A 24,800-nucleotide genomic window follows, 5' to 3' on the forward strand; every position below is an offset into this window, starting at 1 on the left:
ACAGTTAAATACAGGAACTCCCTGACTTACGTAAGGGTTGCGTTCCGCAGAACGCTACATAAGTCGGAAGTTCCCCCATGCTTGTGCAGCACTCGCAACTGTGTTCGCTGAATACATTGAATCAAAAAAAGAAATATTTGATGAACATGTAAATAGAATTATTTATTGTATTTATTCAATTTTTTATCTTGTGCACAAGAAAAATTACAAAAGCATGCAATTTAAAATTACAAAAAAAAAGAGGAGACAGGCATAAGTTTTACCTCTTGAGCATCGCTTCCAGAATCAATATCTTCAGTTGATAACTATGCTGCTGTGGAGGTTGAGGGCTGTGGAGATTTAGAAGGGGTCAGCCGCTCAACCTTACGGAAAAACATTAATGGATGACTGGACAGTGGCTTTTTTCTTTTCATCATAGATTTCTTTGTAACAAGTAAGTGTATCATTCACCCCTCGGTTAACTTTTAAGAATCGTTCACTGTCAGGATCCATCTTCTCAAACTTCGCCATTGCCGATGCAATTTCACGAAATGTCATTGCCATCTCTCTGGTGATGAAGCGTCTCGGCTCCTCATTTGGTTCATCATGAGCTTCGTCGGCATTTTCTTCTTTCACTATTACTGCCTGCAAGTCAATAAATTCCTCGTTAGATAATTCCTTCTCTTCTTCCTCTATTAACTCCTCCACATCTTTGGCATCAACCCCCAACTGAAGTAGCTCTGCAACCTTTACAATCTTCATATGATTCATCTTTTTCAAATCCTTCGAAACGTTTTATATGCTGTAAGCATATTTTCTTCCATGCACCATTTAAACAACTTTTAGTAATTTCCGCCCATGCCTTATTAATGTTTAAGATGGCGCTGCTAATGCTCCTAAAAACCAAATAACAACAACAACAAGATGGCGTGTAAAATATTGTAAGATTTCCGAAAGTCTCTTATCGTAAAATGTTTCTCATCTTCTACTGCTGACAATGCCTGAGCAAATTTGTGCATAAGTAGTATGCTTTTAAATTCGAAATAACACCTTGATCCATAGGTTGGATGAGTGAAGTCTTGTTTGTGCGGAAGAAATATGACTCTCACATTCGAAATGAAATCATCTAGATGCATAGGATGTCCAGGAGCATTATCTCATAGAAGCAAAATCTTGAAAGGAACATCGTTGTTCTTTACAATATTTTTCAACCTCAGGAATGAAGCAGCATTTAAACCGATCCTCAAAGAGAGATATTGTTATCCATGCTCTCTGATTCGATCAGAAATGTACAGGTAGGGTTGCTTTATTGATGCCCTTAAATGCACAAGTATTTCCAGAATGGTACACAAGCTGTGGTTTTAATCTGTAATCTCCCGCTACATTAGCCCCAAAAGATAAGAACATGGCCCCATCTTTTGACAGCTTGAAACCTAGCATTGTATTTTCCTCTTTGGTAATGTATGTTCGATCCAGAATTTTTTTCCAATACAGAGCAGTCTCGTCAATGTTAAAAATTTCCTGCATTGAATAGCCGCCTTCATCACTAATTTTTTCCAACACATCACAAAATTTCTCTGCAGCTGCAGAATCGACACTAGCAACTTCTTTAACGTTGTGGAAACCAGCATGATGCTTGAACCTATTAAACCACCCGTTGCTTTCCACAAACTTGGGTTGGGGTTCACCGTACTTATCCTTAATATCTTCATAAATACTTGTTGCTTTTGCATGAATGGTCATTAGACTCGGGGGCGATGGCTTCAGAGGTAATTTTACTTGGTGATATTAATGTTCACAACTCCAGCTGGCTTCCGTTTTCTAGTCACACCGACCCAGCTGGTTGAGATGCTGAGGCTTTTGCAATTACTAATGACCTTGCACAGATTGTTCATTTACCTACAAGAATACCAGACAATCCTAATCATACAGCCAATACGCTTGATCTTCTCACAAACAACCCTTCTAAGTACACGGTCAAAGTGAGAGGTCCTTTAGGCACCTCAGATCACAACTTGGTGATTGTCTCTTCTCCAATGGAGTCTTTATCTCATGGCTATTCCCAAACTCGTGTCGTTTGGCATTACAAGAATGCAAAATGGGATGACCTGCGAGACTTCTTTTCTTCTTTTCCTTGGTCGGATTACTGTTTCAAAACTTCTGATGTCAACATTTGCTCAGATCGTGTCAGTGAAATTATTCTTGCAGGAATGGAATCCTTTATCCCACACTCCACTTTTAAATCTCATCCTTTATCTAAACCTTGGTTTTGCAATAAATGTGCTAAGGCTCTTCAAAAGAAGAATGTTGTATATCTTAATTGACTTCTTTCTAATTCTTCAGTTTCATTTTCTACCTACACCAAAGCTCGCAACAACTATAAAGCAGTTATTAATCAGTCCAAACTAAAGTTTGAACAGGCTAAGAGTAGAAAACTTGCTTCTTGCACTAATGGTAGCCGAGCATTCTGGTCTCTTGCCAAAGCTAATGGCTGCAACTTTTGCCCATCTCTGCTCCCACCTCTGTCCAAACAAGATAGTTCTGTTGTCACTTCAGACAAGGATAAAGCTGACCTGCTAGCATCCCATTTTATTTCCAACTCGTGTATTAATGATCTTGGTAAAACACCTCCGACCATTCCCAACACACCCCATTCAATGCCTCCTGTGGTCTTCCGTCAAAAGGATGTTAGAAGGATTTTGACGAATCTTGATGCTAAGAAAGCTCCAGGTCCTGATGGTATTTCTCCACTTGTTCTCAAAATCTGTGCTCCTGAACATACTCCTATTCTTTGCCACCTTTTTTCACTTTCTTATTCTAAAGGTGTTTTTCCTTCTGCTTGGAAATTTGCTCATATCCAGCCAGTTCCTTAAAAGGGTGACAAATCCCTCCCATCCAATTATCGTCCCATTGCAATTACTTCTACTCTTTCTAAAGTAATGGAGAAATCAATTAACTGCCAACTCTTAAACTACCTAGAAACCTTCCGTCTGATCAATGATCGCCAGTATAGATTCCGTCAGTGTCGATCCACTGATGATATTCTGGCTTATGTTACCCATTTATGGACTAATTCAATGAAACAAGTAGTTGCTCTTGACATCTCAAAGGCTTTCGATCGTGTTTGGCATAAAGGTCTTCTAAACAAGCTTCCATCTTATGGTTTGCCAACTGTTTTTAGTAATTGGTTATCCAGTTTTCTCTCTAATCACTCAGTGAGGGTGATGGTAGATGGCTCTCTGTCTTCTAACTTCTCCACTAAGGCCGGTGTCCCCCAAGGTTCAGTTCTTTTCCCCACTCTTTTCCTCTTGTATATTAATAACCTTCCATTGACTGGAAATCCTATCCATAGTTTTGCCGATGATAGCACATTGCCTTCCACTTTCCATTTTGAGAAACCTTGTCCTGCTCAATCAGCTTCAACTTCTCGAAAATCTGCTGCCAATTTCTTAAATGCCAATCTTCAGGTAATTCTCCAGTGGGGCAAAGACAACTTAGTTGATTTCAATCCTTCTAAAACTCAGTCTTGTCTTATATCTCGCAAAAAGGATTCTTCTGCTCCTATGCTTATCTTTAGTGACACTCCGATTTCTATGCAAAATGATATATCTCTTTTGGGGATTACCCTGACTTCTAATCTCTCTTGGCACAAGCACATTACAAATATTGCTTCTCCTGCATCTAAAAAACTTAGTTTTCTCTTTCGCTCTCGGCGTTACTTTTCTTCCAAACAGCTGCTCACTCTGTATAAATCGCAAATCCACCCTGCCGTGGAATATTGTTCCCACATCTGGGGTGGTGCCCCCAAAACCTCTCTCAGGCTTCTTGATTCCATTCAGAAGAGGGAAGTTAGGTTAATTAATGACTCATCTCTAACAGAGTCTCTCCACTCGCTATCTCATAGTCGTACTGTTTCTGCTGCATGCCTCTTCTACAGATACTTCCATGGGCACTGTTCTTCTGAATTGGCTTCTATAATTCCCGCTCTCTGTTTCAAAACAGTCCGAACACGTGCCGCCCCCAGCCAACATCCATTTACTGTCCAACTTCAAACCCACAGAACCAACTTTTCATCTTCCTCATTTATTCATTCAACTGCCGTTTTCTGGAACAACCTTCCTTCGTACGTATTTCCTGAAAATTACAATCTACAGAAGTTCAAGTCCAATGTCAACAAAAATCTTCTTTCGTGTTCTCAACCTCCAACCCAAGCACGGTACTAAGTACTATAGGTTCTAACACCTTTCGTGTTTGGGGTTTCCATAAAAAAAAAAAAAAAAAAAAAGAATTTGATTTTCCATCCATATTATTAACAGCTGTTCCATCTTTGATATAGCATCTGAATTCTGTTTTGTGACCACTGTTGATCTTAAGTAAGTTGATCCTTTAACGTGTTATTTTATATGCTCACTGTCCTTTAAAATAGTATTTACTGTTGAAGCAACGAGACCTAATTCCATGCAATATAGATAACAAACTGTCTTACTTCGTACTTCTTAATCATTTTCATCTTACTTTCTAAATCAATTTTGTTTTCTGGCACTGCCAGCACTTGCACTGTCTGTTGGTTGTTTTCCCTCATCATTGTAATAAGTAAATAGGAATGAAAAAAAGATTCTGAAAATTTGTTTTTTATATGATTGAAGATTTCAGTGAAGGGGAACACATTTCACCATAATGCCGTAATGTAAAAACGAACACAATTCCAGTTATCGGGATTATTGCAAAAGCAAATAAGATCGAGTTTATTAACCGTTTATAATTAGATGCACTAACAGAAAAGCTCAATAAACTGGAAAGTAAAATTGTTTTTATTGTTTTTTAGTCATGACCTTCAGAAACATGGTTTAGAAAAATATCACAAAGGCATTCAAAATTAATTCTTATAACGGAACATAATGAAAGTGTAGTACAATTAACATTTTAAATATGACCTTTTAGAGAGATAAATAGCTTAGTAATATAGCAAAATTTTCAACTTCCAAGAACTTGGAACGAATTAAAAAAAACAAACATGTTATTGGGTTCACATTACAATATTTTCACGATACCTCCATTTATTCCTACGGGATGCAAAATACGTTTCCACGATTTTTTAAGTTTGCATCGGACAGCAAAAACTTACGTAAAGTTGAATTTCCGTAAGTCGAGTATCACATAAGTAATAGTAATTGTGGCATGTGATGAAAGAAAGCAAGCATATGAGCTTATGTAGCATCAGACAAAAAAAAAAAAAAAAAAAAAAATTCACACAACCATTCCCTCCAAATGTTTGTCCAGTTCCCACTTCCTGTAATATTAAATAATTATATTGTAATGAATTGTTATATTATTTAAAGATACATAAAAAATAACATACGTATATGATCCAGGAGCTACATTATAGGATGGCTGATATGTATATGAAGTGTTTATATCCAACCAATTTGGAGGTATCCATTTTTGTTTGTCTATTTGATATGAACAAGCTTGGCCAATATTCTTCTTATTTAAGGAACTGAAAAACAAGTAAATTTTTTTTAAATATAATATTTAATGCAATTTTTAATACAATATTTAATGTATTACAATACAATGTTCATGCAATACTAGCTGCGAAAATTTTGAAATTGGTAGCAGAGTTTTTCTCTAGCTGTCCTAAAGAAATGTAGTCCGTGTTTTGTTGTGAGCAGGTAATCCCGTATGCATCAAATCCTTTCTTATTTCTTGTATCTGAGGAAACTTATTCATTTCCTTTCATTTCACCATCTTTCCGATTATTCAAAATGTGCAAGTTGCGTAACATTTCAGTTTTTTTTTTTTTTCTTTTTTAAACGAAAACCCCAAACACGAGGTACTAGAACCTATAGTACTTGGTACCGTGCTTGGATTGGAGGTTGAGAAGACGAAAGAAGATATTTGTTGACATTAGACTTGAACTTCTGTAGACTGTAAATTTCATGAAATACATATTCATGGTGTATTCACTGAAGCAAACTCCTTCTTCTCTCCAGCCTTTGGTCGGCAACACCCTCATCCCAATTGTGTCCAGCCATCGTGATCTGGGCGTTGTATTCAACTCCAAACTTCGATTCAACACCCACATAGACATGCTCCTCACACATGCTTCAAGACTCCGGTGGATAGCAAAACAGCATCTTTTTCATATCATAGATAAAAAGACAACCGTGAGGTATGTAAGAACCGTTATCTCTCCACCTTTACTCTATGCTGCTGAAATTTGGGCATCAGCAGCACCGTCAACAAAGAAAGAAACTACTCTTTGCCACAGAATTCTGGCTCCTAAAGTGGGCCAACAGGAAGGACAACCTTCCAGCTCTGATTCGCACCACGCAGCTTGCCGACTCTCCGGGGATTCCACGGCTTTCCACCTTAGTTGACGATCAACACCTCCTAACAACAGTCAAGATGATAACAGGCATAATTGCAACACCTTCATTCTGGGATACCTGTGGCTGGAGGATTCCCCCTGCTGTCTTTAGGTCCAATCCCAAGCTCTACTCGTATTAAGCACGACTCCATCTCTTCGACAGGTTCCTCCCTCAGCAGATGCTCAAGCAAACCCAGGCACCTGACACCGACCTGAACAAATATGCTGTTGACCGGACTTACCAGAAAGAAATTAAAACTAGTAGGACTAATCAGCAATGACTGATGTGTACCTTGCATCTGTTCCTGTCTTATCTCCTATTAAGCCAGCTCAATCAGACTTAACTCTCGTAACGAGTTCTCTCCTTTGTATTAAAATATGTTTTCGTTTGTAAAATTACCTTTTTTTGTAAATAAATTGTTCAATTTTCACTGAGGTTTTGGAGGCTTAAATCCCTGGCTTTTTGGCCGTGAAGGGCAATAAAGATTATCTCTCTCTCTCTCTAATAGATTAACAGCAGCCACTGGCAGAGGTGAAAGTGATTCTTGCACTGCTTCTATTGGAATGAGCAGAAGCCTGGAAAACAGGATGCAGAATATTTCAGAGACTGCTGGGAGTCATTGCGGTACAAGTAAACACATGGGTTATGTTAGGGGTGGCTAAGAACAGGAACAGGTGCATGTATACTTGCTGTTTGTTTGTTATTTGGTTTTTAGGAGCATTAGCAACTAAGGCCATATTGCTCCAGTAATATGCGGTGGTGATTCCCTGACCTTTCCACGTCCTCTGTATTTGGTGGTGACGGGATCGAACCCTGGTCTAATCAAGAAGCGTGTGTTACGCACTGCTGCTCCTTCCCACCTGGCTACGGAGGCGCCTATGTATACTTGCATGTACACCAATGCTAGGAGTTTGGTAAATAAATTTTACGAATTTGAGATATTGCTCAAAGCATCAAAGGCGGATATTGTTGGGATATCAGAGACATGGTGTCACACAGATATAAGGAATGCAGAACTGGAATTTAGGGAGCACAACGTCTACAGAAAGGATAGACAGGATAGGAAGGGAGGAGGGGGTTATGCTATTAGTTAAGAAACACAAAATCCAAGGAAGTGAAGCCAGTCAACATCGCTGGACAGTGCAGTGTCGAGTCAGTTTGGTGTGACATAAGCATTGGGAGATCAAAATTGAGAGTAGGAGTGTGCTATAGACCTAATGACTCTGATGAGTATAATAAGGAACTGTACAGGGAAATAGAGTGGGCCAATAAATCAGTGTGTCTTATAATGGGGGATTTTAATTTCCCAGATATTGACTGGAATTTGTGGGTTGGTCACTCACACACTAGCAAGGCTTTTGTGGATTTATTGGATGATTATTTTCTACATCAGCATGTTCAGGAGGCAAATAGAGGGCGTAATACTCTTGATTTGATTATCAGTAGTGATTCTTCATGCATTAAGAATCTGCAGATAAAGGAACCACTAGATGGCAGTGATCACAGTGTGCTAAAGTGGGATTTACTCAAAGAGGTAACTACAATCAGGGGTAAAGGGAAGGGTTATTGCTTTTGTAAAGGTGACTGCAATGGTCTGAGACAGTATTTAAATTCTATACAGTGGGACCAACTGATGATGTTACCAACAGCAAATTCAAAATGGGAAGTATTCAAAGAACTTATCTTGGAAGCTACTAGGCTTTACATACCAACTAAGAAATATTGTTCAAGGTTTAGGCCAAAATGGATGTCAGATGGACTAATGAGACATATGGCAGAGAAGAAAAATGCATGGGTACTTATAAATTAACACATGACACAGAAGCCTATGAGAGATATAAGCTGGTCTGTAACCAAGTCACAAAGGAGGTTAGGCAGGCAAAGGTAGATTATGACAAATCTTTGGCAAAGGATGCAAAGAAAAACAGCAAAGAATTCTTTACTTATAAACTCTAGAAGGAAGGGGATGAATCAGATTGGTCCACTTGATATCGATGGTTCAACAGTTGATGATCCTGCTCAGGTAGCTAACAAATTAAATTAATATTTTGCATCGACATTCACACATGAGGAGTTATTCAGCGAGGGGGACGCCAGAGGTATATTCAACTCTGGCAGTAAGCTAGATAATCTTTTAATAACTGAAAGTAAAGTGGAGGAGAAATTGTTGAAGATAAACACAAGAAAGGCACATGGGGTGGATGGGATCTATCCAGTTATATTAAAGGAGGCAGCAAAGGAAGTAAGCAAACCCTTAGCCATAATTATGAGAGCTTCCTTGGACTCAGGGAGGTACCCATAGATTGGAGATGTGCAAATGTGACCCCAATTCACAAAGGAGGATCAAAGGCTGACACAAGTAATTATAGACCTGTGAGTTTAACTTCTGTTCCAGGAAAATTAATGAAGGTACTGGTTAAAGAAGCACTGCAGGATCATCTAAACAAGACTTCAGTTATAGCTCAGACACAGCATGGTTTTGTTAAGGGGAAGTCTTGCCTGACCAATTTTATTGGATACTATGATGCAGTCACAAAAGAACTGGATGCAGGGAATAACTTTGATATTATATACTTGGATCTTAGAAAGGCTTTTGATACTGTTGCACATGGAAGACTGCTGCACAAATTGGAGCAGTGTGGCATTGCAGGCAAATTGCTGCTATGGATAAAGGGGTGGTTGAGGGGGAGAAGACAGAGTGGTAATCAATGGACTAATGTTATTAGTGGAGTCCCTCAGGGTACAGTGTTGGGTCCATTATTGTTTTCTGTATTTATAAATAATATTGATGATGGTATATCAAGCTTAATGTCCAAGTTTGCAGATGATTCAAAGGTTGGCAGGGTTGTTAAAGACACTAATGACGCTATGCTGCTGCAACAGGATCTGGAAAGGTTAAGCAGATGGGCTGAGAAGTGGCAAATGAAGTTTAACATTGACAAATGTAAAGTACTATATATGGGAAACAGGAACCCCAGAGCAACGTATCAACTCTGTGGTACTACACTGACAGTGGTAGAGAATGAAAAGGACATGGGGGTAATTGTGCAGGCAGATATGAAGTTCTCTGAGCAGTGCAGACAGGCTGCAAGAGTAGCTCATGTTGTCTTGTCAATGATATACAGGAATTTTTCTAGCAGGGATAAGGAGGTAATTATTCCCTTGTATAAGGCAATGGTTAGGCCACACCTTCAGTACTGTATACAGGTCTGGAGGCCTCATTTTAAGAAGGATGTAGAGCTGCTGGAATGAGTACAGAGAAGGGCAACAAATTAGTGAATGGAACAAAGGGTTGCTCTTACGAAGAAAGGTTTAAGTTTTGCAAATTAGTGTCTGGAGACTAGGCACCAGCGAGGTAATCTGATAGAGGTGTATAAAGCCTTGAATGGTTTGAGCATGCTCAATGCTGATGGGATTCTTCCTCTTGCTCAGAATAATCACCTGAGAGGGCATAAATTCAAATTGAGGAAAGACAGATGTAGGAGAGATGTGCGGAAATTTGCATTTAGCCAGCAGGTAGTTGGTTGGTGGAACAGACTTCCATCCCTTGTTGTGAAAGTTGATAGTCTAAATAAATTTAAGGCTCAGCTGGACAGGTATTTCAAACAAACGGAGAAGTGAAGTGGAAGTTTTTTTTTTTTTTTGGCTGATGCTGCATAAGCTTGCTTTCTTGCATCATATGCCTCTACTAATGCTAATGCGAGCTTGAAGAACAGGATGGATGCACTTGAAGGATTTAAATTGGGGGGGGGGGGCATCAAGCTCTCAGCTGCCCACACTAATGCCAGAGCTTGCATTTCATCATTAGGCAACACAGCCGCAATCACGAAGGCAGAATGTGCTGGTTCCACAGGAACTAATTGTTGTGAGTGGCTCTATTGTCAGGGAAATGGGAAATATATTATGCAAAAAGGATAGGGGGAATAGTAAGGGCAAAAGTTGATGACGTAGAGCAGATATCTTTTAAGGGCAAAAAAGGTAATATTGTTTAATATTGTTATACACATTGGCACTAATGACATTAAGAGGAGTTTCCCCCAACTCTGCTTAGTAACTGTGACGAATACATGATTCTGTAAAGGCCAAATAGGTGAGTTAGTGAGTTTTTGTGTAAGGTTACTGTTGTTGGTCTGTTGTTCATCCGACCTCTTATCCTAGTGGCATGTGGAACACCGAGACAACAGGGAGAAAGACTGATGGGGCAAACCTTGGTGTTTCCCATGCTTACAAGGGAGAGCAACAAAAAAAAAATAAAATAAAATAAAAAGGAAAAGAGTGCAAGAGGGATAGTATCAGTGTAGGATGAAAGGGGAGGAGACAGAGGGGAGCAATAGCTGAGGTGCCTACCTGAATGAATAGGGTGACGGTGGTGACACCTGAGGGAGAAGGCCCAGCCTCACCCCAAGGTGGGAGACAGCAAAGATTTGGTAGTATCAACCACCAGGTGAAAGGTTGGGTAGGTACTGCCCACGTTGGGGGCACTGATAGTACAGAATCCCCCTAGGATGAGAACAGAAAGGACATAAGGAAGGAGATCCTTATGGTTGTAGGTCGCCTCTCCGGATGAAGTGACCCCACACTGACCTGGACCAGCCAAACAGTCAGTGTCAGCATCCCATGCCATGTCAACCGAGAAAAGCAAACAGCATGGCTTTGGCAGCATGGTTCAGAAGGACCGGGGGGGGGGGGGGGCATCAGTCTTGTCTGGCGATGGGAGCTGAAAGAAACATACAAATTGTTCCATTCACACATCTTTCATCTTTTTACAATTTTCTTATTTTTATATTTTTAAACCTTTTATGCTTTTTATAAATTTTATACTTTTTTCCCATTTCTTTTAATATATGTATATATAATTTTTTTTATCAAGCATCCATCATTCTCACTCCCACCAGGGGGGAGATGTAATATAAACTTAAAAAAAAAAAAAACCACACCATCTAAGTAACTTATATTCTTAATAATAGAAGTAAATATTCAGGTGGTAGATGACTTTCATCAACCGGTGAAATACCACCACTTTGCTTATTGGAGGCTTGAAGTGGTGAAACCCATGTTTAGTCTCTAGAGCAAAGGTTCCGGCATCCCCCTCTCCCCATACTTCTCCTTCAACCCATGCACGGTACTAAGTACTATAGGTTTTGATACCTTTCGTGTTTGGGGTTTTCGTAAAAAAAAAAAAAAAAAAAAAAAAGGAAATAATTAAGTAGCAAGATAAATGAATTAAAATATACAAGCATATCCTATGTATCATGCAGCTTACTATATCTATTCAGCTGCATGCAACCCAGTCTGCATGCCAAGTCCAGTCCCATAATCAATTCAGGGGTAAGTCAAATCACATAAAGACTCCAAGGAGCTATTCATACAGGAGAAAGGAATAGTGCTATATATTTTTTGTCAGTATAGTGGGGATCACTCATAGTGCTATTTCATATAAATTTTCTATTGGCAATTTATCAAGGGATTCTTGGATTGGCTGCTTTTATAGTTCTGGAGTTTACTCTTTTTGTGGTCTCTAAAAATATTTATGACTAATATTGTTTGGATTGCCTGTTGCTGGGCAGTTCTAATTTGGAAGACTTTCTGTGAATATCGTGCTAAGGCTTCATAATATGTCTGTTCTGTAATGAACAGATGTTCTTTGTTTCTTAGCAGGGGTCCTATTTTAGTTATTAAAGTGCTCCTTTGGTTGTCATACGTTGGACAGTCATAGAACATGTGCCCAGTCCTCAACATTTCCGCATGCACAGTTTGGCATTTAGTGAGTCATACAGGGGAAAGGATAATGTCCAGTGAGTAGGAAAGTCATTAACGTGCTTGGAGAGTACCGTGGGGAGGGGTAGGATAGACTAGCCCCACTTGGGGTATGTATTTCCTAGTTGTTTCACCCTTGGTTGACTTCCCGTCTTGTTTACCATAATTGTTGGAGGGCTGTGGCGATTTTCTTCTATTCTCTGATGTTATTAGTCAAGTCCAGTATAATACCCAATATTGGGTAGAAATTCCTTCTTTGAGTCTGTAATGCAGGCCTCTTCGTGTAACTTCTAAATATAAGGGCATAGTTCCAGCCACCATGCCCTTATATTTGGAAGTTACATACTTGCAGGGCAGGGGTACTTATGGTACGGCATGCTCTGGTGGTGGTCAGCAGAATAGCTCTTTGAATTGTATCCAGTCTTGCTTTGCTTCTTACTAATGATGTTCTATTGTACCAAATGCCAGTTCCATAAGAGATAACTGGAAGGAAAACAGCTTTATATAAGAACAATGGTTTTTCTTTTTAATCTCCAGTCGGCTTTCCTGATTGTGGAGATTACGACTGCCTATCTTTTGATAGGCAGTCGTAATAGGCCGTTGAAGGCAAATCTTTTGATTACCTTCACCTCCAGAAGGTCATTTCCAGGACATTTGTTTGTTTAGTCTTTTCTAGGGTTGCCTTTAGCTCATCTGGGAAGAATGGAGTTCACAGACATCACTGTAGGATTGTTTTCTATTGTAAATCTCTTTTTGTTCTGTTAGAAATTGGTTTTCTGTATGAAATAGGGTATCGAATATTGTTTATGAAGTCTTCCCAAGTATGAGTAAGGGTAGCATCCATTTTTGTTGTTGTGGCATTTACTATTTTACCATAACTATACAGTAAACTACTTTCCATGGGTCAGCATTTCTGACAGTTCCCACAAGGGCTTTCCAGGATTATTTTTCTTATGAGAGAGAGGTATATTCATTCCTATATTCATTGTGGTTAGGTTTATTTAGCTCTTTGAAAATTTTTTCTGGGTTGGTGGATCCTTTGCCAAAGATTTTCCAGCTCAGGGCACCACCAAGGAACTGCATTTTTCCCTCAGTTTACACTTTTTCATTGAGATATTACATGCTTTATTATGATTTGTTATTTTTGTTACATGATCATCTGGTTGGAGTTGTTGAAGGCTTCTGAAATTATTCCTTGTAATGAGGTATTTATTAGCGCTGTGAAGATATCTCAGTCTGCTTTCTTTATATTCATCTGATTATGTCATAGTATGGTGGGGGATGTTGAATCTGTCTAAGTTGAAAGTTATAGCTTTATGATCAGATGCGGTCCATGATTCATGGACACACCAGTCTGTAAACTTATGTGCTATTGAAGTTGTTGCTATTGTTACATCAATGTTGCTTTCCCTGTGAATAGAACTAAAGGTAGGTAAATGATTTAGTCTATTTAACATGAAAGGGGATGCTGCAACGAAATCCTCCAACAATAGGCCATTGTGGGTACCAGTTTGGTCATCACTATGGCTAAGTCATAATCTGTACCTACAGTTGGCATCCATGCAAACTATTATTCTTTGCCCAGGTAGTAGTAGTGCATGAGCATTTTGGAGATATTGTATGCTTGGTGTTATATCTTCTCCAGGTGTACAAGAGGGAGATGATATGAACAGATCCAAGCTGGGTGGTTACATGAGCACAAGCTGCATGACAGTTACATACTGAAACCTCCTTGGCAGCTATCATTTATGACAGCCGCCAAGGAGGTTTCAGTAGTGTTCTCCACAACTCTGTAGGAGTGTGAATATCCATGAATTCCACCCCCATGGGTGTAGGGTTCCTGAACTAGTAGGATGTCAATGTGCTCTTCCTCCATTTTTAATTTTATCTGATCTACCATGGCACGGGCTCTTTGAGCATTCAGCCGTAAAAACTTCGATGCACTGTGTCCCATTCTGGTGTCTGAACAAGCCATAATTAGTTCTTGCCTTAGTTGTTTCACAGCTTTTGGATAGCAGGGGCATTTAGAGTCTCTGATGGAATGGGTATATTCTAGCCCTATAGTTTTACAATTGACAGACCAGCTAGGAAGGGAGGAGGGGTTATGCTGTTAGTCAGGAAACACAAAATCTAAAGCAGTGCATCCAGTTGACATGGGTAGCCAGCACAATGTTGAGTCAATTTGGTGTGACATAAGCACTTGGAAAGCAAAATGTTATAGGCCTAATGATTCTGACAAGTACAATGAACTGTACAGAGAAATAGAGTGAGAAAGTAAATAAGAATGTCTTATAATGAGGGATTTTAACTTTCCAGATATTGACTGGAACCTGTGGGTTGGTCACTTGCACTCTAGCAAGACTTTGGTGGATTTATTGGATGACTGTTTTCTACAGCAGCATCTTCAAAGTCAGCCAGAGGGGGTAATACCCTTCATTTAATTATCAGCAGTGATTATTTATGTATTAAGAATCTGAATATAAAAGAACCACTAGGGGGCAGTGATCACAGTATACTGACAGATGATTTACTTAAACATGTAACTGCCATACGGTAAAGGGAAGGATTTTTGCTTTTGTAAAGGTGACTACAGTGGTCTCAGACAGTTTTTAAATTCTATACAGTGGGACCAACTGATGATGTTACCAACAGCAAATTCTAAATGGAAAGCATTCCAGGAATAAACTTTGGAAGCTACTAGGCTTTTCATACCAACCAAGAAATACTGTTCAAGGTTTAGGCCTAAATGGATGTTAGGTGTACTAATGAGACTTATGGCTGAGAAGAAAAATGCGTAGGATGCATATAAATTGTCAGGTGACAGATATCAGCTAATCTGTAATAAAGTCACAAAGGAGGTTAGGCAGGCAAAGGCAGATTACGAAGGAAATCTTTGGCAAAGAAAACCAGCAAAGACTTCTTTACTTATATAAACTCTAGAAGGAAAGGGATGAATCAGATTGGTAAACTTGATATTGATGGTTCAACTGTTGATGATCCTGCTCAGACAGCTGACAAACTGAGTACTTTGCATCTACATTCACGCATGTGGAATTCTGTAGAGAAGTGGAGGTCAGAAGTTTATTAAACTCTAATAGGGAGCTAAAAGACTTTGTAATAACAGAGAGGAAAGCAGAGGAGAAATTGTTAGAATTAAACATAAGGCAGCTGGGATAAACAAGATTTATCCAGTTATATTAAGGGAGATAGCAAAGGAAGTAAGCAAACCCTTAGCCATAATTATCAGAGCATCCTTGGTTCAGGGGAGATCCCCATGGACTGGAGAAATGCAAATGTATCTCCAATTCATAAAGGGATATCAAAGGGTGACACGAGTAATTACAGGCCTGTTAGTTTAACTTTTGTTCCAGTGAAAGTAATGGAGTCACTGGTTAAAGAAGCAATGTAGGATCATCTAGACAAGACTGCAGGTACAGTTCAGACACAGCATGGGTTTGTTAAGGGGAAATCTTGCCTAACCAATCTGATTGGATTCTATAATGTGGTCAAAAAATAATTTTGATATCATATGCCAGGATTTCAGGAAAGCCTTTGATACTGTTGCACATAAAAGGCTGCTGTAAAAATTGGAGCAGTATGGCATTAAGGGCAAGTTGCTACTATAGATAAAAGAATGGTTGAGTGGGAGAATACAGAGAATAGTAATCAATAGATACTGCTCATCAGTGGATTCCCCCAAGGTTCATTGTTCGGACCATTGTTTTTTTTTTCTATATTTATAATGATATTGATTAAGGTATAATAGGCTTAATGTCCAAGTTTTCAGATGATACAAAGGTTGGCAGGGTTATTAATGACAGTAATGATGGTACACTTCTACAATAGGATACTGGAAAAGTTGGGCTTTTACAGAGGTGGCAACTGAAGTGTAACAATAAATGCAAAGTGCTGCATATGGGTAGCAGTAACTCCAGAGTAACATGTCAACTGTGCAGTACTACACTCGGGATAGTGAAGAATGAAAAAGACCTTGGGGTAATTGTGCAGTCAGATATGAAGTTTTAAGAGCAGTGCAGACAGGCTGCCAGAGCAGCTCATGGGGTCTTGTCAATGATATACAGTAATTAATTTTGCTAGCAGAGATAAGGAGGTGATTATCCCTTTGTATAAGGCAATGATCAGGCCACACCTTAAGTACTGCATACAGGTCTGGTGGAGGCCTCATTTTAGGAAGGATGCAGAGTTCCTAGAGTGAGTACAGAAAAGGGCAATGAGAATGGTGAGGAGAGCAAAGGGTTGCTTTTACCAAGAAAGGCTTGAGTTCTGCAAATTGCAGTGTCTGGAGACTAAGTACTTGCAAGGTGATCTGATTAAGGTGTATAAGGCTTTAAAGGTTTGAGCATGCTGAATTCTGATGCGATTCTTCTGCTTGCTCAGATTACGAACCTGAGGGGGAATAAATTCAAATTGAGGAAAGACAGTTGTAAAACAGATGTATGGAAATTTTCCTTTAGCCAGAGAGTGGTTGATTGCTGGAAGAAACTTCCATCTGTCATTGTAGAAAAGTTGATAGCCTAAATAAATTCAAGGAAGAACTGAACAAACTTTTGGAGCAAATGGATAGGTGAATGGGAAGTGGTTTTTTTTTTTTTTTTTTCTTTTTTTGGCTGACACTATCTTTCAAATTCCGGAATCCATGGTATTTAAGTTCTCCAGGCCAGAGAAGTTAACTATATTCACTTCTTCCCTCTTCATCTATATCAAATCCATGATTGCTCTCATTTTCAAAACAGTTTGAAAAGAAGCGATCTGCAAACACTACTGGATAGTAGACTGGACTAAGCCTAACAGTTGAAGGATACCTCCTAGAGAGCTTATTAAAACATCATCCACTCTTTTAAAAGAGAGCTTGTTAAAACATCATCCACTCTTTTAAAAGATTACTTTCAGAGAATCCAACTGTCGTGTGTAAGTGAAGGGGAAGAGGGAGGTACATTTTTTCAATGCCTACAGATTTCTAAAAATTCATCACTTCCGAACTTATACCTATTTACTCAAATCAATCATAGAAGTTTGCCTGCAGATGAAAATATCAAATGAATAAAAAGGAAAAAAAAATTCTAAATTTACTAACCTTTTAGTGTATACATATGCAGAGCAGCTCATGGCTGAGCTGCTCTGTATATGCACACTACTGGTGGAACAACCAATAGTGTGCATATGTATGCACTAAAAGATGCAAAGTATCATTTTGATTTCTGCAGTGGGCTAAATATTAAGCTGCTAAAATTTATCACCAACTGACAGACATTTTACCCTTGAGCAGGCACACCAATTTCCTTCTAACCGACAAGCACACCCTGTGATAAAGTACAACTTTCATAACTTTAAAACTGGCAAGAAATAATTCAGGTCTGTTGAATTTTTGATGCTCTCTTTTAGTGTAATACTATAATGGACACAGCTATGAATAAGGAATTTTTCATATCGAAAACATATATTTTTAAATAACTTTTTTAATCTATACTTCAATTAGAATACTTTATACAAAGGTGCACCACTCTTCGTGTGTACTAAGTGATGTGATGGGCATTACTGTATTGCCACATTACTTAATGCTTAAAAAAGTAAATGCTTATGTGAAAATTGGCTTTACAGCCACAAGCACACCTTTGTACATTTGCAAAAATGAAATTAAACCTGCTATTTAATTTTTTTGTGATAAAACTACTTCAATTCCAACACAATTAATGTTGCAGCTCGAATGAAAACATTTAGGAATAATAAAATTGACACTGATGTCAAACTGACAGATTTTTTGTTTTTTAGATTTTAATGGCTCTGACATACTTCATACAAGGGGTGCACTGTAGTTAGGCTAATTGAGGAAAAATATGGTACTACACTCCACTGAAGTATGAGCAGATGATTACATTTGGATGCCAGCCTGTCAGTAACAGGAACACTCACTACATGAGACATAAAACGACTTCAACAGTTTGATTCCATATGATGCACATGACAGTAGAGCCAGCTTGCTATCAATAACTATAAGTAAGGTAAAGATAAAGTGCAGCCATTATCAACCCACTGCAGGATGGAAGCCTCCTCAACAATTCATGCTGAGGGAAATGGACCATAATCTGCCACGCTGGTCCAGTGCGGGTTGGCAGATCAACTGTATTCAGCAGTCAGGTGCTTGAACCCCGGTCTACTCAAAGAGCGTGTGCTACTGCACTCCCGCTCCAACTGGTACATATAATTAGGTTTAACTTAATTTGTGAAATTTTCCTAATTGTACAATAATTAACAGAGATTTCTGGAATTTTTAGTAGAGAAGTCAAAAAATATATTTTCAAAAACAAGTATTAGGAATTTCAGCTGTGTGGACAAAACAGATGAAGAGCATGAACTGCTGAAATACTGTCTGGAGTCTCACTGAACCCATGTGGCCAGCTTAGGGTTGATGGACAAGATATATACAGATTGAGCTGTTACTGAAAATGTTAAGATAATTGAACATCTTAGCAATCTTTCAAGAAGTCACTGTTCCTCATCATTGGGCCTATGGAGCAGTTAAAATAATAATTAAATTAAGAAATTAACTATAATTATATATACAATTATTTCAACAGTATATATATAATATATACTGTTGAAATAACTGAGTTACTCTTGTGGGTGAAGGGGAAAGATGGGGAAAATGGGGTAAGAAAGAAAATAATCTGCAGTTGACCCTTAACTACATTATACCTATAAGAGCCAGGAGAGATGGAATGAGGTGCTCTCAGTTCTTCACAAAATGACAAGGTAGGAATTGCACTAAATAACTATAGAAAAATGTTAATTTATAGTGCCAAAAGTTAATAACCTCACAAAAATGGAGAAGGCTTATGTGTTAGACTAGCTCCTGGATCGATGAAAACTAATAATTTATTGGAACTCGGGTACAACTCTCTTATTTTCGCTTTCATCCGAATAACTCTGTGATTTCAGTAACTTAGTTACGTTATGTAATTATTATATCATATGTGCATATAATTAATATAATTATATTAATTTTAATTAATTTCTACCCTGGGCTATAATTTTAACCCACTCAGTATACCTGATGATGAGAAACAGCAGATTCCTGAAGTGTTCAATAAACTCTGCAGCATGTTTGATAAAACAGCTTTACATGCAGTAGATAGCATTACTTAATGTATTTCATATCTATAAAATGAACAACCATGTTACATCCCTCTTTCAACTAATTTAAGACATAATGATAAATGTCTTAGGCACACTGTACATGTTCCAATATATTGGAGTCATAATGTGCTTGATCAAGCACATTATGACTATATGCAGGATTTGTATGCCTGTTTGTAAGGCCCACAAATCCTATATATAGGAGTGCCATATATCTGGCTTTACAAACAGGTATCCTCCTTCAGATATCAACTGTCTGACTTTCCAAATTAATACAAAATAAACAAATTCAAGCGTTTAACGTCCAAAATTCTTAGAATTTTGTCAGATTCCTCAAGTTGGGTTCATTCTAAGTGTATGTATCAACTGATGCTTGCACATACACAGTGGTGTTCTTTCTGTGGAAACCACAGCAACCCACAGTCACACAGTTGTTGTAAAGTGTGTCAACAGTTATTATTCTAATGTGGCATTGGTTAGTTAAGGTGTGACACAGAATCTTGTTTTGTTATTTATTGTGTGGCCATGTTAAAAATTTATCATGTGCTCATGTTTTATTATAAATTTGTTGTGTGCCCATGTTAAGAATGGTAGGAAAAAGAATACCTTCACCAGTATGTTGGTTTTGTGTTGGTGCAATTAGCATTAGCATTAGTAGAGGCATTTGATGCAAGAAAGCAAGCTTATGCAGCATCAGCCAAAAAAAAAAAAAAAAAAAAACCCACTTCATCCCTCTTTTCGTTCAAAACACCTGTCCAGCTGAGCCTTAAACTTATTTAGGCTATCAACTTCCACTACAAGGGATGGAAGTCTGTTCCACCAACCAACCACCCGCTGGCTAAAGGCAAATTTCCGCACGTCTATCCTACATCTGTCTTTCCTCAATTTGAATTTATGCCCTCTCAGGTGATTATTCTGAGCTAGAGGAAGAATCCCATCAGCATTGAGCATGCTCAAACCATTCAAGGCTTTATACACCTCCATCAGATCACCTCGCTGGTGCCTAGTCTCCAGACACTGTAATTTGCAAAACTTAAGCCTTTCTTCGTAAGAGCACCCCTTTGTTCCATTCACTAATCTTGTTGCCCTTCTCTGTACTCGTTCCAGCAGCTCTACATCCTTCTTGAAATGAGGCCTCCCGACCTGTATACAGTACTCTACGTGTGGCCTGACCATTACCTTATACAAGGGAATAATCACCTCCTTATCCCTGCTGGAAAAATTCCTGTATATCATTGACAATACTGTTGCAGCAGCATAGTGTCAGTAGTGTCCTTGACAACCCTGCCAACCTTTGTATCGTCTGCAAACTTGGACATTAAGCTTGATATACCATCATCAATATCATTTATAAATACAGAAAACAATAATGGACCCAACACTGAGCCCTGAGGGACTCCACTAATAACATTAGTCCACGATTAGCAGTGTCCATTGATTACCACTCTCTGTCCTCTCCCCCTCAACCACCCCTTTATCCATAGCAGCAATTTGCCTCCAATGTCACACTGCTCCAATTTGTGTAGCAGTCTTCCATGTGCAACAGTATCAAAAGCCTTTCTAAGATCCAAGTATATAATATCAAAGCTATTCCCTGCATCCAGTTCTTTTGTGACTGCATCATAGTATCCAATCAAATTGGTCAGGCAAGACTTCCCCTTAACAAAACCATGCTGTGTCCGAGCTATAACTGAAGTCTTGTCTAAATGATCCTGCAGTGCTTCTTTAACCAGTGCCTCCATTAACTTTCCTGGAACAGAAGTTAAGCTCACAGGTCTATAATTACTTGTGTCAGCCTTTGATCCTCCTTTGTGAATTGGGGTCACATTTGCACATCTCCAGTCTATGGGTACCTCCCCTGAGTCCAAGGAAGCTCTCATAATTATGGCTAAGGGTTTGCTTACTTCCTTTGCTGCCTCCTTTAATATAACTGGATAGATCCTATCCACCTCAGGTGCCTTTCTTGTGTTTATCTTCAACAGTTTCTCCTCCACTTTACTCCCAGTTATTTCAAGATTCTGTAGCTTACTGCTAGAATTGAATACACCTCTGGCATTCCCCTCGCTGAATAACTCCTCATGTGTGAATGTCGATGCAAAATATTCATTTAGTTTGTTAGCTACCTGAGCAGGATCATCAACAGTTGACCCATCAATATCAAGTGGACCAATCTGATTCATCCCCTTCCTTCTAGAGTTTACATAAGTAAAGAACTCTTTGCTGTTTTTCTTTGCATCCCTTGCCAAAGATTTCTCGTAATCTGCCTTCGCCTGCCTAACCTCCTTTGTAACTTGGTTGCATATCAACTTGTATCTATCATAGGCTTCTGTGTCATGTGTTAATTTGTAAGTATCCCATGCATTTTTCTTCTCTGCCATATGCCTCATTAGTTCATCTGACATCCATTTTGGCCTAAACCTTGAACAATATTTCTTAGTTGGTATGTAAAGCCTAGTAGCTTCCAAGATAAGTTCTTTGAATGCTTCCCATTTTGAATTTGCTGTTGGTAACATCATCAGTTGGTCCCACTGTATAGAATTTAAATACTGTCTCAGTCCATCGTAGTCGCCTTTACGGAAGCAATAACTCTTCCCTTTACCCCTAATGGCAGTTACCTCTTTGAGTAAATCCCACTTCAGCACACTGTGATCACTGCCACCTAGTGGTTCATTTATCTGCAGATTCTTAATGCATGAAGAATCACTGCTGATAATCAAATCAAGAGTATTACTCCCTCTAGTTGCCTCCCGAACATGCTGATGTAGAAAACAATCACCCAATAAATACACAAAAGCCCTGCTAGTGTGTGAGTGACCAGCCCCCAAATTCCAGTCAATATCTGGGAAATTAAAATCTCCCTTTATAAGACTCTCTGATTTACTGGCCCACTCTATTTCCCTGTACAGTTTCTTATTATACTCATCAGAGTCATTAGGCCTATAGCACACTCCTACTCTCAATTTTGATCTCCCAATGCTTATGTCACACCAAACTGACTCAACACTGCACTGTCCAGCGATGTCGACTGGCTTCACTTCCTTGGTTTTTATGTGTTTCTTAACTAATAGCATAACCCCTCCCCCCTTCCTATCCTGTCTATCCTTTCTGTAGACGTTGTACTCCCCAAATTCCAGTTCTGCATCCCTTATATCTGTGTGACACCACGTCTCTGATATCCCAACAATATCTGCCTTTGATGTTTTGAGCAATACCTCAAATTCATCAAATTTATTTACTAAACTCCTAGCATTGGTGTACATGCAAGTATACCTGCACCTGTTTCTATTCTTAGCTACCCTAACACAACCCATGTGTTTACTTGTACCGCAATGGCTCCCAGCAGTCTCTGAAATATCATGCATCTTGTTTTTCAGGCTTCTGCTCATTCTAATAGAAGCAGTGCAAGAATCCCTTTCACCTCTGCCAGTGGCTACTGTCAATCTATTGGTCTTTGTCTCCCCCCAAGCTAGCAGTTTTCCGACCCACCTAACACTGCCTCGATAGCATCAGCAAATATTCTTGCACCCTTTCTATTTAAGTGTATCCCATCCCTGTAGAAGCAATCTCTCCTGTTAACAAGTACAGTCCAGGCTGCAAAAAATTCTACCCCTTGAGCCTTGCACAATCTTTCCAGGGCCGAATTGATCGACAAGGCTCTCATCATATACTCCCTCCTATCGTGTCTGGGCAGAATTGCAGACACTTTCAATTTCAATTTTGTTGAAATTTCAACAAAATTTCAATGTATGAAATATGACTGATGTATGAAATAAAGAAAAAGGCAACTTCATCTTAACACATTGCAACTGAATATAAGTTGAATCAAAGGAATGAATAGATCCATTTTTTTAAATATTATTTATATATTTATAAAATATTTCTTTTCTTTTTTATATAATTTTATAGGACACTAAGTTTAGTGTCCCTTTTTTTTTTTTTTTTTTTTTTTTTTGGATTTTAAAATGTGGCAGCCTACACTCTTATTTAGATTGGGGAGGAGGGGGGGGGGGGGTGTCATATAATATACATAATTTTTTACGTTTTTTGAGTTGCCTTCCACCACTTTTTTTTTTTTTTCACTACTTCCAGGTTCGTCACAGCTTCAAGTGTGTGTACAAAGTATCCATGGAACTTTATACCACTTTTTTTTTTTTTTTATTATTTTATGGATTTATTTATTTTGAGCCATCTTGATTTAATATTAAAATTTGTCCATAAAAATGTTTTGCTGTCCACAAAAATCATTTTCAGAAAAAAATTTGGCAATCTTCGGAAAAGGAGGAAAACCTAATGGGCACCAAAAAATCTCTAGGATCCGAATTCCCTCTGTAAATGAAAACATACCATCAGTAGTGCATTCAGGATCTTCTTTTGTGGGGGGGGCGGAGCAACTGCTTTGTACTAGAGAAAATCAATCAGTATTTTTGTTTTCTCGCTTTGATCGTTTCTTTGGGGAGGGTTAAAGTTTGGCAGCCGTAACCGCCACCCCAACTCCGCATGCCAAACTTTACTTACATCGAGTATGATTTTTTTTTTTGTTTATAACTTAATTTTATGGATAATTAATTTTAATTTTTAATGAATTTTATGAAACATTAGAAGACAGAATTTCCAATGAATCGAGATTACAATTATACAAGCAGCCCGGAAAAGATGATGCCGCAGTATTAACAAAAACAGTGACACTGCAAAAAAATAAAATAAAAAAGGATGGGATGAAATTTCTTAAGACACAACTTGCGATTAACAATAATGATTATTATTATTAATCACAGCACATACCAAGCAGTTCTTCCACACATTGCATCATCCAAACAGTACGAAACGATCACATAATATGATAAATGCAAAAATTCGCATTAAATCATGAGCAATAAGATACTACTTTGTACATCACACGTAAAACCGTACCAAAAGACAAATGAACATCTCCTGGCGGATGGAGCAAATTAATTCAAATTCCCCACCTCCATGCGCTTCCTTCGATATCGCAATACACATCATACCTGCCCTCTCTCTCCTACAGTCTAAATATTCATGGAAGTCTAGTTTCCGGCGCCTTTTTTTTTTCATCCGACATAGATCGGATGAATAAAACTAACAGCTCCCGTTGTAACGATTTACAAAAGCGTGTACGCGATCTTTCCAGCTGCAGTTCCAGAATTATCCGTCCAAAAAATACGATTAATACCTCTGTCCGTGTTAGTTTCTCTGTTCAGGACAGCACCGCCATCCACCTTTTTCTTTAGGCTTTTCGTTTCAGATTTTTTTATTTTGGGGAGGCTCTGCCACCCAAAAGAAAATAGACAACCTCGAATCGAGTTCCGACAGTGAGTTATCAGTTTTTTGTTAAATCTCTTTCAGGATTTCGCATTTGCCATCCTCTTAAATCACAAAGGAGGTTAGACAATCTAAAGCAAATTAGGAGACATCTCTGGGAAAGAAAAACAGCAAACTTCTTTACTTATATTAATAGTAGAAGGAAGGAAATAAATTAGATTGGTCCACTTGAAGTCGATGGTTTAACTGTTTAATGGT

At 38.6% G+C, this 24,800-nt stretch overlaps 1 protein-coding gene across 1 annotated transcript in view; it reads right to left on the reverse strand.

Annotated features, from left to right (window-relative positions):
• Positions 1-24,178, reverse strand: part of LOC150089570 (abasic site processing protein HMCES) — a 67,697-nt gene extending 43,519 nt beyond the window's left edge. The window contains exons 1-2 of the mRNA XM_090368671.1: positions 24,045-24,178; positions 5,339-5,476 (exon numbers count right to left, since the gene is read on the reverse strand). Of these exons, the coding sequence (XP_090224797.1) occupies positions 5,339-5,476; positions 24,045-24,064 (158 nt within the window). The 5' untranslated portion in view covers positions 24,065-24,178. The remainder of the gene's footprint in view (positions 1-5,338; positions 5,477-24,044) is intronic.
• Positions 24,179-24,800: the final 622 nt, after the last annotated feature.

The sequence above is a fragment of the Mastigoproctus giganteus genome, chromosome 2 (genome assembly GCF_048544385.1).
Source record: "Mastigoproctus giganteus isolate SK-2022 chromosome 2, ASM4854438v1, whole genome shotgun sequence".
Classification (NCBI taxonomy): Eukaryota; Metazoa; Arthropoda; class Arachnida; order Uropygi; family Thelyphonidae; genus Mastigoproctus; species Mastigoproctus giganteus.